Source organism: Haematobia irritans, chromosome 3, assembly GCF_050003625.1.
Source record: "Haematobia irritans isolate KBUSLIRL chromosome 3, ASM5000362v1, whole genome shotgun sequence".
NCBI classification, from domain to species: domain Eukaryota; kingdom Metazoa; phylum Arthropoda; class Insecta; order Diptera; family Muscidae; genus Haematobia; species Haematobia irritans.
The window spans coordinates 125069336-125085673 of record NC_134399.1 but is presented as its reverse complement, the minus strand read 5'-3'; the positions used below and the strand labels follow the sequence as shown (position 1 = coordinate 125085673).

Below are 16338 nucleotides of genomic sequence, written 5' to 3'. Positions count from 1 at the left end.
CAGAAAAAAACTAAATAGTACAGCAAATAAATATGGGTGGGTTGTGTAATGACAATGCTAAAATTCAGGGTCCGCAATCTTCCCCATTAGATCGATAGGTTTAAAGTTCATATGACTAATTTTCCTTTCAGTATACCCACCTTTTAGAAGTAAACCAATAATAAAAGAAAACCACAATCTTTGTTTGTTAATGCTAAATAAAATTTTATTTTTTTAGCTTGTCTTTTACAAAAAGATCACTTATAAAAACACAAAAAAAAATAAATAAATAATAAATTCACTTGGTTCGCAGATGAATGGGTGGATGGAAAACACAGATAAAATATGAATAAAATTAAAAGTAAAATTAAAATTAAAACTAAAACTAAAACCTCCGAAAACAGGGGCGATCATCTTATACCGTTATAACCTGCAAATCATTAAATAGTCCCGTTAAATGTGTAGACTTTTCCGAATCCGGTATTGGTAAATCGTAAAAATAACTCTGTAAGAAATACCAAACACTTTTACATTGTTTCGAGAAATCGATACCCAAAACTTTGTAAACTTTCATAGCAACATCAACACATGACAGAATATCTGTTAATTCATAGCATATCTCATCGTAAAAGACATAATATTCGGATATGGCAAAAAGGGAACTTCCAACACATCCTATTATCGGGGGAAATATTTCCTCATTCATATAGCTGGTCTCTTTTATGTCTCTAATCGTATTCATTAATTTCTCCTGACTGTGACAGATCAGCATAAATGCATTTCTGGCTTCTTGCATTGAAGTTTTAATGAATTTCTTTTCATTAGTTTCAGGATCATATGCAGCAACTACATGATTAGGTTTAATTATACCATGTAGACCATAGAAAATAACACAATTGGTAATTTCTGTTAAAGAAAATTTTAAGATTTGTGTTGTTAAAAATTTCGTTAAAAAAAGTTGTTCCCCAATTTTCTGAATTTACCTGAGTCATGTTCTGTTTCATAGAATTCCTTTAGAATTTCGACGGTTTTTGGATCGGCAACATCTTTTAGCAAGCACATAATGACATTACTGAATTGCTCCCACTTATTACGTAGACCATTTGTAACTTCTGGGTATTTAAGGGAAAAATCAATTTCGATCTAGAAGAAAAACAATCACGCAAAAATTATATTGTGAAATTTCATTTGATTTGATTTGATTTTTTTTCTTCTGGGTATTTAATTTAATTTAATTTAATTTAATTTAATTTAATTTAATTTAATTTAATTTAATTTAATTTAATTTAATTTAATTTAATTTAATTTAATTTAATTTAATTTAATTTAATTTAATTTAATTTAATTTAATTTAATTTAATTTAATTTAATTTAATTTAATTTAATTTAATTTAATTTAATTTAATTTAATTTAATTTAATTTAATTTAATTTAATTTAATTTAATTTAATTTAATTTAATTTAATTTAATTTAATTTAGTTTAATTTAAATTAATTTAATTTAATTTATTTTAATTTAATTTAATTTAATTTAATTAATTTAATTTAATTTAATTTAATTTAATTTAATTTAATTTAATTTAATTTAATTTAATTTAATTTAATTTAATTTAATTTAATTTAATTTAATTTAATTTAATTTAATTTAATTTAATTTAATTTAATTTAATTTAATTTAATTTAATTTAATTTAATTTAATTTAATTTAATTTAATTTAATTTAATTTAATTTAATTTAATTTAATTTAATTTAATTTAATTTAATTTAATTTAATTTAATTTAATTTAATTTAATTTAATTTAATTTAATTTAATTTAATTTAATTTAATTTAATTTAATTTAATTTAATTTAATTTAATTTAATTTAATTTAATTTAATTTAATTTAATTTAATTTAATTTAATTTAATTTAATTTAATTTAATTTAATTTAATTTAATTTAATTTAATTCAATTTAATTCAACTTAATTTAATTTAATTTAATTTAATTTAATTTAATTTAATTTAATTTAATTTAATTTAATTTAATTTAATTTAATTTAATTTAATTTAATTTAATTTAATTTAATTTAATTTAATTTAATTTAATTCAATTTAATTCAACTTAATTTAATTTAATTTAATTTAATTTAATTTAATTTAATTTAATTTAATTTAATTTAATTTAATTTAATTTAATTTAATTTAATTTAATTTAATTTAATTTAATTTAATTTAATTTAATTTAATTTAATTTAATTTAATTTAATTTAATTTAATTTAATTTAATTTAATTTAATTTAATTTAATTTAATTTAATTTAATTTAATTTAATTTAATTTAATTTAATTTAATTTAATTTAATTTAATTTAATTTAATTTAATTTAATTTAATTTAATTTAATTTAATTTAATTTAATTTAATTTAATTTAATTTAATTTAATTTAATTTAATTTAATTTAATTTAATTTAATTTAATTTAATTTAATTTAATTTAATTTAATTTAATTTAATTTAATTTAATTTAATTTAATTTAATTTGATTTGATTTAATTTAATTTAATTTAATTTAATTTAATATAATTTAACTTAATTTAACTTAATTTAATTTAATTTAATTTAATTTAATTTAATTTAATATTTTATGTTTTGTTATTTTAATTTTAATTAAATTCGGTTAAAATATATTTTTTGAGTGTATATACATGTGTTTTAAATTTAATGTTACAAATAAACACTTACCAAATGATATCCGAATGAGTGTCTGTATAAAGGCCATTCAGTTAGAATTTCTTGCAAATCTCGCCGCACTTCAATGAATGTTTTCCGTAGAGTATGTGTGTTTTGCCATTTTACATAAATATCCTCAAGTGGCTTCATATGGAGTTTCAACCATTCACGGTCTGCAATTTGTTCATCTGAAACAAAGAAAAAAGAACAAGAAATATTTTCAAATGACACGAATTCATATACTTTACATTATGTTACTTGTTTTAAAAGAAATGTACTATTTAAAATTAAAATCGGCTCAAAATTCGAAGATGCTAGAGTGAAACATCTCTGAAAAGCATACATCTCTCAAAAGTGGACACTCTCTCCAATATGAACCCAATTTTGGCAACCGTGGCCTATGGCTAATATAATGCATTAGTAGAAGTACTAAAAAAAGGGACTGACGACCATAGGTCATAGTCTTCGGTTTATATCAATACAATTCTTATTTTCTATCTCACTAAACATAGATTGCACTGTTTAAATTCAATCAAATAGTTTGTAAACAATTTTGGATAAAATAAAGAATTACTACTACTACTAAAAATAATGCATTGTTAATGACAACTCTCTAATATTCTTTTAATAATTCTCCATTAGACTCTCACATGTTTATACTCTCCCTCCCGCATTTATCATTCTCACACACACACACACACACACAATTTCCCCTACATATGCTGTATAGCTTAAGCTATTGTTGTGACTATGATTTTATACGAAAAAAAATCTCTCACCTGTTGCTTCAATCGTAGCATTACTTGCTGGACGTGCTCTTTTACGATATCGCGGAGTTCCATTTTCATACAATCCACTTTTCTTTAGACTGAAAATTCTGTTGTGGTATTTTCTATATAGAACTCCACCTGGTTTTTTACCCTTCTCTGGTCTACAAAAATAGGTATCCTGAAATAATCAAAAGATAAAACAACCCGCACATACGTATGAATTTTTATCTGGACCACAGAATTTCCCATAATTTTGAAATTACCTTGCTTTCATTCGGAAACAAACGGATTATATGATCAGCTATACCATCAAAATCTTCAGGTCTTGGTGTTATGTTATATTCAACAAAATGATCTGACACACAAGCAGCTATGGTTAATGCCTGTTTTTGTGTTAATTTCTGTTGTTTCTCATAACAATCGAATAAATGCCGGCCAATACAGGTTCGACTCAAAATATTCTCAAGTGGCATTTTCAAAACATATCTGGCCTTTGGTGATGGAGAAAATACAATTGCATCGGAGTCTTGTGAATCATCGTCCTCCTGGGGTACGTCAATTTTTTTAAATTTCTTTGCACTGCCGTGGATGTCCACACCATTGTGGCGCAATTTTTGCCAATAATTATGATATTTTGAATATAGGATTCCACCTGGTTTTCGAGCATAAACGGGATCCACATAATATATATCCTGCAATATACAAAAAATTTGTTTTTTTTTTTTTATTTTTTTAGAAAATTTAAAAAAAAAATTTTTAAAGTTGTGTTTTTTATTTCTTTTTATGGAAAATTTTTGCAAAATTTTATTTTTATAGAAAATTCTGTAAACAATTTATTTCTATAGAAATTTTTGTCAAAATTTTATTTCTATAGAAAATTTTGTCAAAATTTTATTTCTATAGAAAATTTTGTCAAAAATTTATTACTATAGAAAAATTTTTCAAAATTTTATTTCTATAGAAAATGTTCTCAAAATTTTATTTCTATAAAAAATTTTGTCAAAATTTTATTTCTATAGAAAATTTTGTCAAAATTTTATTTCTGTAGAAAATTTTCTTCTATAGAAAATTTTGTTTCAATAAAAAATGTTGTCACAATTTAATTTTTTAGACAATTTTTGAAAAATTTTGTTTTATTTATATTTTGCCAACATTTTATTTCTACAGAAAATTTTCTCAGAATTTTATTTTTGTAGAAAATTTTGTCAAACTTTTATTTCAATAGAACAATTTGTCTAAATTTTATTTCTATAGAAAATTTTGTCAAAAATTTATTTCTATAGAAAATTTTGTCAAAATTTTATTTCTATAGAAAATTTTGTCAAAATTTTATTTCTATAGAAAATTTTGTCAAAATTTTATTTCTATAGAAAATTTTGTCAAAATTTTATTTCTATAGAAAATTTTCTCAAAATTTTATTTCTATTAAAAATTTTCTCAAAATTTTATTTCTATAGAAAATTTTGTCAAAATTTTATTTCTATAGAAAATTTTCTCAAAATTTTATTTCTATAGAAAATTTTGTCAAAATTTTATTTCTATAGAAAATTTTCTCAATTTTTTTTTCTACAGAAAATTTTGTCAAAATTTTATTTCAATAAAAATGTCACAATTTAATTTTTTATACAATTTTTGAAAAATTTTGTTTTATTTATATTTTGTCAAAACTTTATTTCTATAGAAATTTTTGTCAAAATTTTATTTCTATAGAAAAATATCTCAAAATTTTTTTCTATAGAAAATTTTGTCAAAATTTTATTTCAATAGAAAATGTTGTCACAATTTAATTTTTTAGACAATTTTTGAAAATTTTTGTTTTATTTATATTTTATCAAAATTTTATTTCTATAGAACATTTTTGCAAAATTTTGTTTCTATAGAAAATGTTGTCAAAATTTTATTTCAATAGAAAATTTTCTCAACACTTAATATATAGAAATGGAAATAAAATTTTTTTCAAAATTTAATTTTTATGGAAAATATTCCAATTTTTTATAGAAAATTTTGTTACTATTTTAGTTAAAAAAATTGCAAAATTTTATTTTTATAGAAAATTTCTGCAAAATTTTATTTTTATAGAAAATATTTGCAAAATATTAGTTCTACAGAAAAGTTTTGCAAAATTTTGTTTCTATAGATTTTTTTTTAGATTTATTTGATTTGTATAGAGAATTTATGAAAATGTAATTTCTATAGAAAATCTCGTCAACATTTTTTTCTATAGACATTTTTTTTCAAAATTTTGTTTTTGTTAGAAAATTTTGTCAAAATTTTATTTTTATAAAAAATTTTGCCAAAATTTTATTTCTATAGAAAATTTTGAAAAAAAATTATTTTTATAGAAAATTTTGTCAAAATTTTATTTTTATAAAAAATTTTGTCAAAATGTTATTTCTATCGAAAATTTTGTCAAAATTTTATTTCTATAGAAAATTTTCTCAATTTTTTTTTTTCTATAGAAAATTTTGTAAAAATTTTATTTCTATAGAAAATGTTGGCACAATTTAATTTTTTAGACAATTTTTGAAAAATTTTATTCCTATAAAAGAATTTGCCAAAATTTTATTTCTATAGAAAATTTTGAAAAAATTTTGTCAAAATTTTATTTCAATTGAAAATGTTGTCAAAATTTTATTTCTATAGAAAATTTTCGCAAAATTTTGTTTCTATAGAAAATTTTGTCAAAATTTTATTTCTATAGAAAATTTTTTCAACATTTAATATATAGAAATAAAATTTTTATAGAAAATGTTTTATTAGAAAATTTTGAAAAAATTTTATTTTTATAGAAAATTTTATCAAAATTTGATTTTTATAGAAGATTAAAAGAAAAAAATTATAGAAAATTTTTTTAAAAATTTTGTTTTTAAAGAACATTTTGTCAAAGTTTTGTTTTTATAAATATTTTGTCAAAGTTTTTTTTAATTTCTATAAGAATTTTCTAAAAATAAATGTTGACAAAATTTATATTTTTATAGACAATTCTTCCAAAATGTCATTTTTGTAAAAAGTTTTATCAAAATGTTATTTTTATAGAACATTTTATCAAAATTTTGTGTTCATAGAAAATTTTTGGAAGATTTTAGTTTGATAGAAAAGTTTTGCAATTTTTTTTTCATAGAAAATGTTTGCAAAATTTTTAGAAAATTTCATAGAAAATTGTTACAAAATTGTATTTTCATAGAAAGTTTTTGCAATTTTTTCCAATAGTTGATTTATACAAATTTTATGAAGATTTTATTTCTATAGAAAATTTGGTAAACATTTTGTCTTTTTTTTTCAAAAATTTGTCAAAATTTAATTTTTTTAGAAAATTTTGTAAAAATTTTATTTTTATAGACAATTTATAGAAAATTTTGTAAAAATTTTATTTTTTATAGTAAATTTTGTCAAAGTTTTACTTTTAATTTCTATAAGAATTTTCTATAAAATTAAATTCTTGACAGATTTTTCTATAAAAATAAAATTTTGACAAAATTTCTATTTTTATAGAAAATTCTGTCAAAATGTTATCTTTATATAAAGTTTTTGCAAAATGTTATTTCTATAGAAAGTTTTTATTTTTATAGACAATTTTTTTCTATAGAAAATTTTGTCAAAATTTTATTTCAATAGAAAATGTTGTCACAATTTAATTTTTTAGACAATTTTTGAAAATTTTTGTTTTATTTATATTTTATCAAAATTTTATTTCTATAGAACATTTTTGCAAAATTTTGTTTCTATAGAAAATGTTGTCAAAATTTTATTTCAATAGAAAATTTTCTCAACACTTAATATATAGAAATGGAAATAAAATTTTTTTCAAAATTTAATTTTTATGGAAAATATTCCAATTTTTTATAGAAAATTTTGTTACTATTTTAGTTAAAAAAATTGCAAAATTTTATTTTTATAGAAAATTTCTGCAAAATTTTATTTTTATAGAAAATATTTGCAAAATATTAGTTCTACAGAAAAGTTTTGCAAAATTTTGTTTCTATAGATTTTTTTTTAGATTTATTTGATTTGTATAGAGAATTTATGAAAATGTAATTTCTATAGAAAATCTCGTCAACATTTTTTTCTATAGACATTTTTTTTCAAAATTTTGTTTTTGTTAGAAAATTTTGTCAAAATTTTATTTTTATAAAAAATTTTGCCAAAATTTTATTTCTATAGAAAATTTTGAAAAAAAATTATTTTTATAGAAAATTTTGTCAAAATTTTATTTTTATAAAAAATTTTGTCAAAATGTTATTTCTATCGAAAATTTTGTCAAAATTTTATTTCTATAGAAAATTTTCTCAATTTTTTTTTTTCTATAGAAAATTTTGTAAAAATTTTATTTCTATAGAAAATGTTGGCACAATTTAATTTTTTAGACAATTTTTGAAAAATTTTATTCCTATAAAAGAATTTGCCAAAATTTTATTTCTATAGAAAATTTTGAAAAAATTTTGTCAAAATTTTATTTCAATTGAAAATGTTGTCAAAATTTTATTTCTATAGAAAATTTTCGCAAAATTTTGTTTCTATAGAAAATTTTGTCAAAATTTTATTTCTATAGAAAATTTTTTCAACATTTAATATATAGAAATAAAATTTTTATAGAAAATGTTTTATTAGAAAATTTTGAAAAAATTTTATTTTTATAGAAAATTTTATCAAAATTTGATTTTTATAGAAGATTAAAAGAAAAAAATTATAGAAAATTTTTTTAAAAATTTTGTTTTTAAAGAACATTTTGTCAAAGTTTTGTTTTTATAAATATTTTGTCAAAGTTTTTTTTAATTTCTATAAGAATTTTCTAAAAATAAATGTTGACAAAATTTATATTTTTATAGACAATTCTTCCAAAATGTCATTTTTGTAAAAAGTTTTATCAAAATGTTATTTTTATAGAACATTTTATCAAAATTTTGTGTTCATAGAAAATTTTTGGAAGATTTTAGTTTGATAGAAAAGTTTTGCAATTTTTTTTTCATAGAAAATGTTTGCAAAATTTTTAGAAAATTTCATAGAAAATTGTTACAAAATTGTATTTTCATAGAAAGTTTTTGCAATTTTTTCCAATAGTTGATTTATACAAATTTTATGAAGATTTTATTTCTATAGAAAATTTGGTAAACATTTTGTCTTTTTTTTTCAAAAATTTGTCAAAATTTAATTTTTTTAGAAAATTTTGTAAAAATTTTATTTTTATAGACAATTTATAGAAAATTTTGTAAAAATTTTATTTTTTATAGTAAATTTTGTCAAAGTTTTACTTTTAATTTCTATAAGAATTTTCTATAAAATTAAATTCTTGACAGATTTTTCTATAAAAATAAAATTTTGACAAAATTTCTATTTTTATAGAAAATTCTGTCAAAATGTTATCTTTATATAAAGTTTTTGCAAAATGTTATTTCTATAGAAAGTTTTTATTTTTATAGACAATTTATAGAAAATTTTGTAAAAAAATTATTTTTTATAGTAAATTTTGTCAAAGTTTTACTTTTAATTTCTATAAGAATTCTCTATAAAAATAAATTCTTGACAGATTTTTCTATAAAAATAAAATTTTGACAAAATTTCTATTTTTATAGAAAATTCTGTCAAAATGTTATCTTTATATAACTTTTTTGCAAAATTTTATTTCTATAGAAAGTCTTTGCAAAATGTTATTACTATTGTTGCAAAATTTTATTGACATAGAAAATCATTGTAAAGTTTTATGTTTATAGAAAATTTTTGTAAAATTTTATTTTGATAGAAAATTGTTGCAAAATTTTGATTTCATAAAAGATTGCTACAAAATTTTATCTTTATAGAAAATTTGTCAAAATTGTATTTTTGTAGAACAGTCGTCAAAATTTTATTTCTATAGAACATTTTTGCAAACATTTAGTTCTATAGAAAATTTTGTCAATTTTTTTTTTACATTTTATTCATTTATTTGCAATCTATTTTCAACAAAACAATAAGCAAATGTTATTTTGGAGAAAATTTTACCAAAAACTACCAAACAAAAAGTCTTGTTTTACAAAATTTTATTTCTATAGAAAACTTTGCAAAAATTTTATTTCTATAGAAAATATTTTCAAAAATTTATTTCAATAGAAAATATTGTCAAAAATTTATTTCTATAGAAAATTTCTACAAAATTTTATTTTAAAAGAAAATTTTGTGAAAATTTTTTTCCTATAGAAAATGTTGTCAAAAACTTTTTTTATTTTACTTACCTTATTTTCAGTTTTAAAAAACTTGACGATATTATCAGCTATTACACTAAAAATCTCCCGTTTCGGTCTTATATTTTTCTCTACCAGATATTCAACCACACAACCGGATAACATCACTCTTAGTTTTGGATTTAGAATGGAATTTTTTTCATAATATGCCAAAACTTGTTTGCCATTGAAAGACTCTTTCAATATATCAACAATTGTAACTTTAATATCTGATGGCGGTGGCTCAAAATCCCCGGCCGATTGTGTGTCCTCTAAGGGTTGTAGTAAACTTGCATCATTGTCATCCGACTCTTGGGGTCTTGGAGATGTTTCACTTTGGTAAATACTCATTGGAAATGGTGAGCCAGCTGAATCTGTCTCATCCTCTAACGATAGCAGACGTTTTAGCATACGCGACTGTGAATCCTCATTTGTTAAATTTAATGTCGTCTCAGCCATTATTTCGATAGGGTTTGTTGCCGGTTTCAAAGGTCGAGCTTCTCTTAGCTCCGAGGGTTTACACATTGTCTCACGTTTTCTTTTGAGAGAAACTGAAGCCGTAGGCATAGGATTGCTTTCTTCAGCGTTCTAAGAGAAAAAACCAATTGCGATATTTCTCAGTTTATAAACGGTTTTAGGAAGATCTTTCCAATATTCTGACTTACCTGGCGACTTTGCCATTCTTTCAAATGATATTCGAATACGATTCTTGGTCCGTACATATTCTTTGGTATGATATTATCCAAATGATGATCACTCATGAATTTTAGAGCCATTGCATCAATTTGGCAATCTGTTTTAGAATTTTGTCAAATAATTTAAATTTTTTTCTTGCAAATGTGAACTGTCAATCTTACCTAAGAAAAGTTGATAAAACTTTTCTCCTTTCAACTCCTTCAACAAATCAAGTAATTGGTCCGAAGCCATTGTCTGAATTAAAGAGAAGAAATTATTGTTGAAAAAATACTCTCATTATAAAAAATGGCAGCTCTATTTATTTATTTAAAATTTAAGTCAAGACAAATTTATGAAGAGAGGAAACATCTAGGTGTAGAAGTGTAAAAATTTCATGGACATTTTAAATTAATAGAAAATTTCTTAGTAATTATTATTTTTAGAAATTTTCGGCGTTAAGTTTTATTTATAGAAAATTTCATCGATATTTTATAATAAATTTCGTGGAATTTTTTATTTATAGAAAATTTCGCCGAAACTTTATACTTATAGAAAAATTTGTCAAAATTTTATATTAGTGGAAAATATTGTCAAAATTTTATATTTCTAGAAAATTTTGTCAAAATTTTATATTTGTAGAAAATTTTGTCAAAATTTTATATTTCTAGAAAATTTTGTCAAAATTTTATATTTCTAGAAAATTTTGTCAAAATTTTATATTTCTAGAAAAGTTTGCCAAAATTGTATATTTTTAGAAAATGTTGTCAATATTTTATAAATTTTATATTTATAGAAAATTTGGTCAAATTTTAATTTTGTAAAAATTTTGACAAAATTTTCTAGAAATATAAAATTTTATAAAATATTTATAGAAAATTTTTTTCAAAATGTTATATTTAAAGAAACTTTTGTCAACATTTTATATTTATAGAAAATTTTGTCAACATTTTATTTTTATAGACGATGTTGTCACGATTTTATATTTAAAGAAAATTTTGTCAAATTTTTATGTTTGTAGAAAATTTAGCCAAAATTTTATATTTATAGAATTTTATATATAGAAAATTTTGTCAAAAGTTTATTTTTATAGAAAATGTTGTCAAAATTTTATATTAGTAGAAAAATTTGTCAAAATTTTATATTTTTAGAAAAGTGGGTCAAATTTTATTTTGTAGAAAATTTGGTCAAAATTTTATATTTCTAGAAAATTTAGTCAAAATTTTATATTTCTAGAAAATTTTTCAATATTTTATATTTATAGAAAAATTTTTCAAAATTTTATATTTATAGACAATGTTGGCACGATTTTATATTTAAAGAAAATTTTGTCAAAGTTTTATGTTTGTAGAGAATTTCGACAAAATTTTATATTTATAGACAATGTCACGATTTTTTATTTAATATAATTTTGTTAAATTTTTATGTTTGTAGAAAATTTTGCCAAAATTTTATATTTATAGAATTTTATATATAGAAAATTTTTTCAAAAATTTATTTTTATAGAAAGTTTTGTCAAAATTTTATATATTTAGAAAAGTAGGTACAATTTTATTTTGTAGAAAATTTTGTCAAAATTTTATATTTCTGGAAAATTTTGTCGAAATTTAATATTTATAGAAAATTTTGTCACAATTTTATATTTATAGAGAATTTCGTCAAAATTTTATATTTATAGAGAATTTCATCAAAATTTTATATTTATAGACAATGTTGGCACGATTTTATATTTAAAGAAAATTTTGTCAAATTTTTATGTTTGTAGAAAATTTAGCCAAAATTTTATATTTATAGAATTTTATATATAGACAATTTTTTCAAAAGTTTATTTTTATAGAAAATGTTGTCAAAATTTTATATTTGTAGAAAATTTTGTCAAAATTTTATATTTTTAGAAAAGTGGGTAAAATTTTATTTTATAGAAAATTTTGTCAAAATTTTATATTTCTGGAAAATTTTGTCGAAATTTAATATTTATAGAAAATTTTGTCAAAATTTTATATTTATAGAGAATTTCGTCAAAATTTTATATTTATAGACAATGTTGTCACGATTTTTTATTTAATATAATTTTGTTAAATTTTTATGTTTGTAGAAAATTTAGCCAAAATTTTATATTTATAGAATTTTATATATAGAAAATTTTTTCAAAAATTTATTTTTATAGAAAATGTTGTCAGAATTTTATATTTTTAGAAAAGCGGGTCAAATTTTATTTTGTAGAAAATTTGGTCAAAATTTTATATTTCTAGAAAATGTTGTCAAAATTTTATATTTATAGAAAATTTTTCAATATTTTATATTTATAGAAAAATGTTTCAAAATTTTATATTTATAGACAATTTTGTCTAAATTTTATATTTATAGACAGCTTTGTCTAAATTTAATATTTATAGAAAATTTAGTAAAAATTATATATTCCTAGAAAATGTAGTCGAAATTTTATAATTATAGAAAAGATGGTTGGATGAGCGCACATTTCGGAATTACCTCATTCCTCATCAGCATCCTCTACTTGCAACCATCTTGCAGTCTATGCAGTATATAAATTTGACAAACATTCTTTTCCTCTGTTGATTAAGCTACTCTTCTAGTTTAGTCAACGCAATGATTTTAAAGCTGAGATCAAAACAACAAATAAAATTTTATATTTATAGATAATTTTTTTTCAAAATTTTATATTGAAAATTTTGTTCAAATTTGATATTTCTAGAAAATTTTGTCAAAATTTTATATTTATAGGAAATTTCGTCGAAATTTTATATTTAAAGAAAATTTCGTCAAAATTTTATATTTCTAGAAATTTTTGTCAAAATTTTATATTTATAGAATATAGAAAATTATGTTAAAATTTTATTTTTATAGAAAATTTTGTCAAAATTTGATATTTATAGAAAATTTCTTCGATATTTTATATGTATAGAAAATTTTGTCAAAATTTTATATTTCTAGAAAATGTCAAAATTTTATATTAATAGAAAATTTTGCCAAAATTTTATTTTTTATTTTTCTATTTATTTTTATTTTTCTAGAGAATTTTGTCAAATGTTTATATTTGTAGAAAATTTTGTCAAATTTTTATATTTGTAGAAAATTTTGTCAAAATATTATATTTATAGAAAATTTTGTCAACATTTTGTATTTACAGATTTTTTTTTTTAAATTTTATATTTATAGACAATTTTGTCACGATTTTATATTTCTAGAAAATGTTGTAAAAATTTTATTTTTTATTTTTCTAGAGAATTTTGTCAAATGTTTATATTTGTAGAAAATTTTGTCAAATTTTTATATTTGTAGAAAATTTTGTCAAAATATTATATTTATAGAAAATTTTGTCAAAATGTTATATTTATAGAAAATTTTGTCAACATTTTGTATTTATAGAAAATTTTGTCAACATTTTATATTTATAGAAAATTTTGTCATAATTTTATATTTCTAGAAAATTTCGTTATATTTATAGAAAATTTTGTCAAAATTTAATATTTATAGAAAATTTCGTCGAAATTTTATATTTATAGAAAATTTTGCCAAAATGTTAATTTTTCTAAAATTTTGCCAAAATTTTATATTTTTCGAAAATTTTGTCAAAGTTGTATATTTATAGAAATTGTTTATTTACAGCAAATGTCTTAAAAGTTATACAATAATAGAAAATTTCGTCGACATTCTTTGTTTATAGAAAATTTCGCCGAAATTTTTTATTTATAGAAATTGTTTAATTGTAGAAAATTTCGTCGAAATTTTTTAATTCTAGAAAATTACGTCAAAATTTTATGTTTATAGAAAATTTCGTCAATATTTGATATTTTTAGAAAATTGCGTTGATTTCGTCGAATTTTATATTTATAAAACTTTTAGCAATTTTTTATAATTATAGAAATTTTTTTCGAAATTCTATAACTAAAAAATTTGGACGACATTTTTAAAATATAGACAATTTTATTGAAATATTAAATTATAGAAAATTTTGTTGATATTTTCTATTTATAGAAAATTTTGTCGACATTTTTAAAATGTAGACAATTTTATTGAAATATAAAATTATAGAAAATTTTGTCGATATTTTCTATTTATAGAAAATTTTGTCGACATTTTTAAGTTATAAATTATTTTGTCGATTTTTTTTAATTTTAGAAAATTTCCTCATTTTTTTTTAATTTTAGAAAATGTCCTCGAATTTTTTATATTTACGGAAAACTTTGCTCGCAATTTACTACTAAACTTCAAACCCATACTTTCGTTCATTGTCTTAAATTGCAGTAATTTTATTTGATACTGCGATTAGAGTTAAAGCAAACCAAATAATCATCTTTTCAATGTAAATATAGTTCTTCTTCTAAGGCAAGAAAAATCTCTTGCTCATTGTTGTTTTTGGCTCACAAAGACACAACAGATTCTCAGTTTCTACTGTTATATATGCCTTTACCGAAATTCGTAACATAACCATGTTAAGCATAACATGATAAGTACACAAAATTTTCTTCTTTCCTATGCAATCTTTACATTGCTGCTATATTCAGCTCTACTTCTTTTGTCACTAAAGCTATAAGAGCTCATGCTCTCGGTTAAGATATGCCGGTTTTGTGTGCTATGTATGTATGTATGTGTATGTATGCATTGGGTTGATGCCTGCCTGCCTGCTTGTGTGTCAGCTATCAACGACATTATTTCTTTTTTCATTCCCTTTTGTTTATTTTCTACTTGGAAATGGGTATTGAATCGTTAAAATCAACGATTGTGTCGGCGTGTATATTTCATTTCAGTTTCATTAGCTTTGAATTAAGTACAACGAGTTTGTTTAAACAAATTCAATTGTTTTTGGATACAAGCAAAATGTCGAGATTATGGAAATTATAAGGGGAATCGAAATAAAATGATATAAATGAACAAATGCCAAAGAGTATGTGTGTATATCAAAAAGTATAAAAATACTTACATGTGTTAAAAGTTTATACTCTTTTTTATGACAATATTTCTTTTGTTCGTTCACTCTATTTGGAGTTTTTAATACAAACGAACGCGCACATTAAGACCACCTTTCTTGTTCGACGTAACTCACAAACTGAAAACGACGACATCTCCGCCATTCTCTGTGTGGTTTGGTTTTTAACTCGGCGATTTCTCTCTTTTTTGTTATAACGAGAGAGAATATGAGTACATTGTCTGGTGTTTATTGCTAGCCAAATGTCTTTCTTTTAAAGGCAAAAACCCATGGTTGTATACAAGGCATCATTGATTTAATGATGCTTGTCTGTAAATTTAATGCTGTTGTTCATATGATGGGAATTTCCAGTTGTATGTGTACTGTACCCATAACAGTATCAGGTTGTGCGGGAGGGGTAGGGGGTGAATTTAATTTTATAGAAGTTTGATTAAAACTTTTGAGTAAAACTTTTTTGGTTATAAGAAAAATGGTATACTGGATAGTAGGAAAAATGAAAAAAATGTTTGTATAACTGTGCGCTGGGGAAAAAACTTGATAGTGAAGCTTCTCTACAACCTAAATAATGAATGAATGAATGAATGCACTGAGAAAAGTCTTGATATAATATGGAAAATTTTAGGACACTTAATTTATACAATATTAAGAACAAATTTCTTTTAAATAAAGAAAACAAAGAATTAAAACAAACTTTCGAAAATTTGTTCATTAAATTTAGGATCCCAATCTTTGAAATTTATAAAGTTATATAAAAAGTTTCCTTAAAGTAATTAGCTTATATCTCATTTAAAGAAATAATCTTTATATTAACTGATATATTAAATTCTTGGAATAGAGATAAAAAAGCTTCACAAATAGGATAAAATTTTTGGTGTTTTTTGTAACTGCACAAAAAAAAATTATTGCCACAAATTTTACAATTAAAATCTGAATTTTAAAAAAATGCTCAATTAAATATTTAGTTGGTTCAACAAATTTTACAAATTACAATAAAAATCAATCACAAAAATTTACAATAAATTTTTGATTAATTTTTTTAATTGACGTTGGTGATTGATACTATT

At 19.9% G+C, this 16338-nt stretch overlaps 2 protein-coding genes across 2 annotated transcripts in view; one reads left to right on the top strand and one right to left on the bottom strand.

The window, feature by feature from the left end:
* Nucleotides 1-16338, top strand: part of Tlk (Tousled-like kinase) — a 493920-nt gene that overhangs the window by 133884 nt on the left and 343698 nt on the right. The window lies entirely within an intron of this gene.
* On the bottom strand, nucleotides 180-15541 carry LOC142229764 (uncharacterized). Its single transcript, XM_075300335.1, has 9 exons — nucleotides 15269-15541; nucleotides 10512-10584; nucleotides 10320-10447; nucleotides 9667-10242; nucleotides 3724-4152; nucleotides 3470-3638; nucleotides 2703-2878; nucleotides 963-1122; nucleotides 180-885 (listed from the first exon to the last, which is right to left on the bottom strand). The coding sequence occupies exons 2-9, from the start codon at nucleotides 10579-10581 to the stop codon at nucleotides 395-397; spliced, it is 2199 nt and encodes a 732-aa protein (XP_075156450.1). The 5' UTR covers nucleotides 10582-10584; nucleotides 15269-15541; the 3' UTR covers nucleotides 180-394.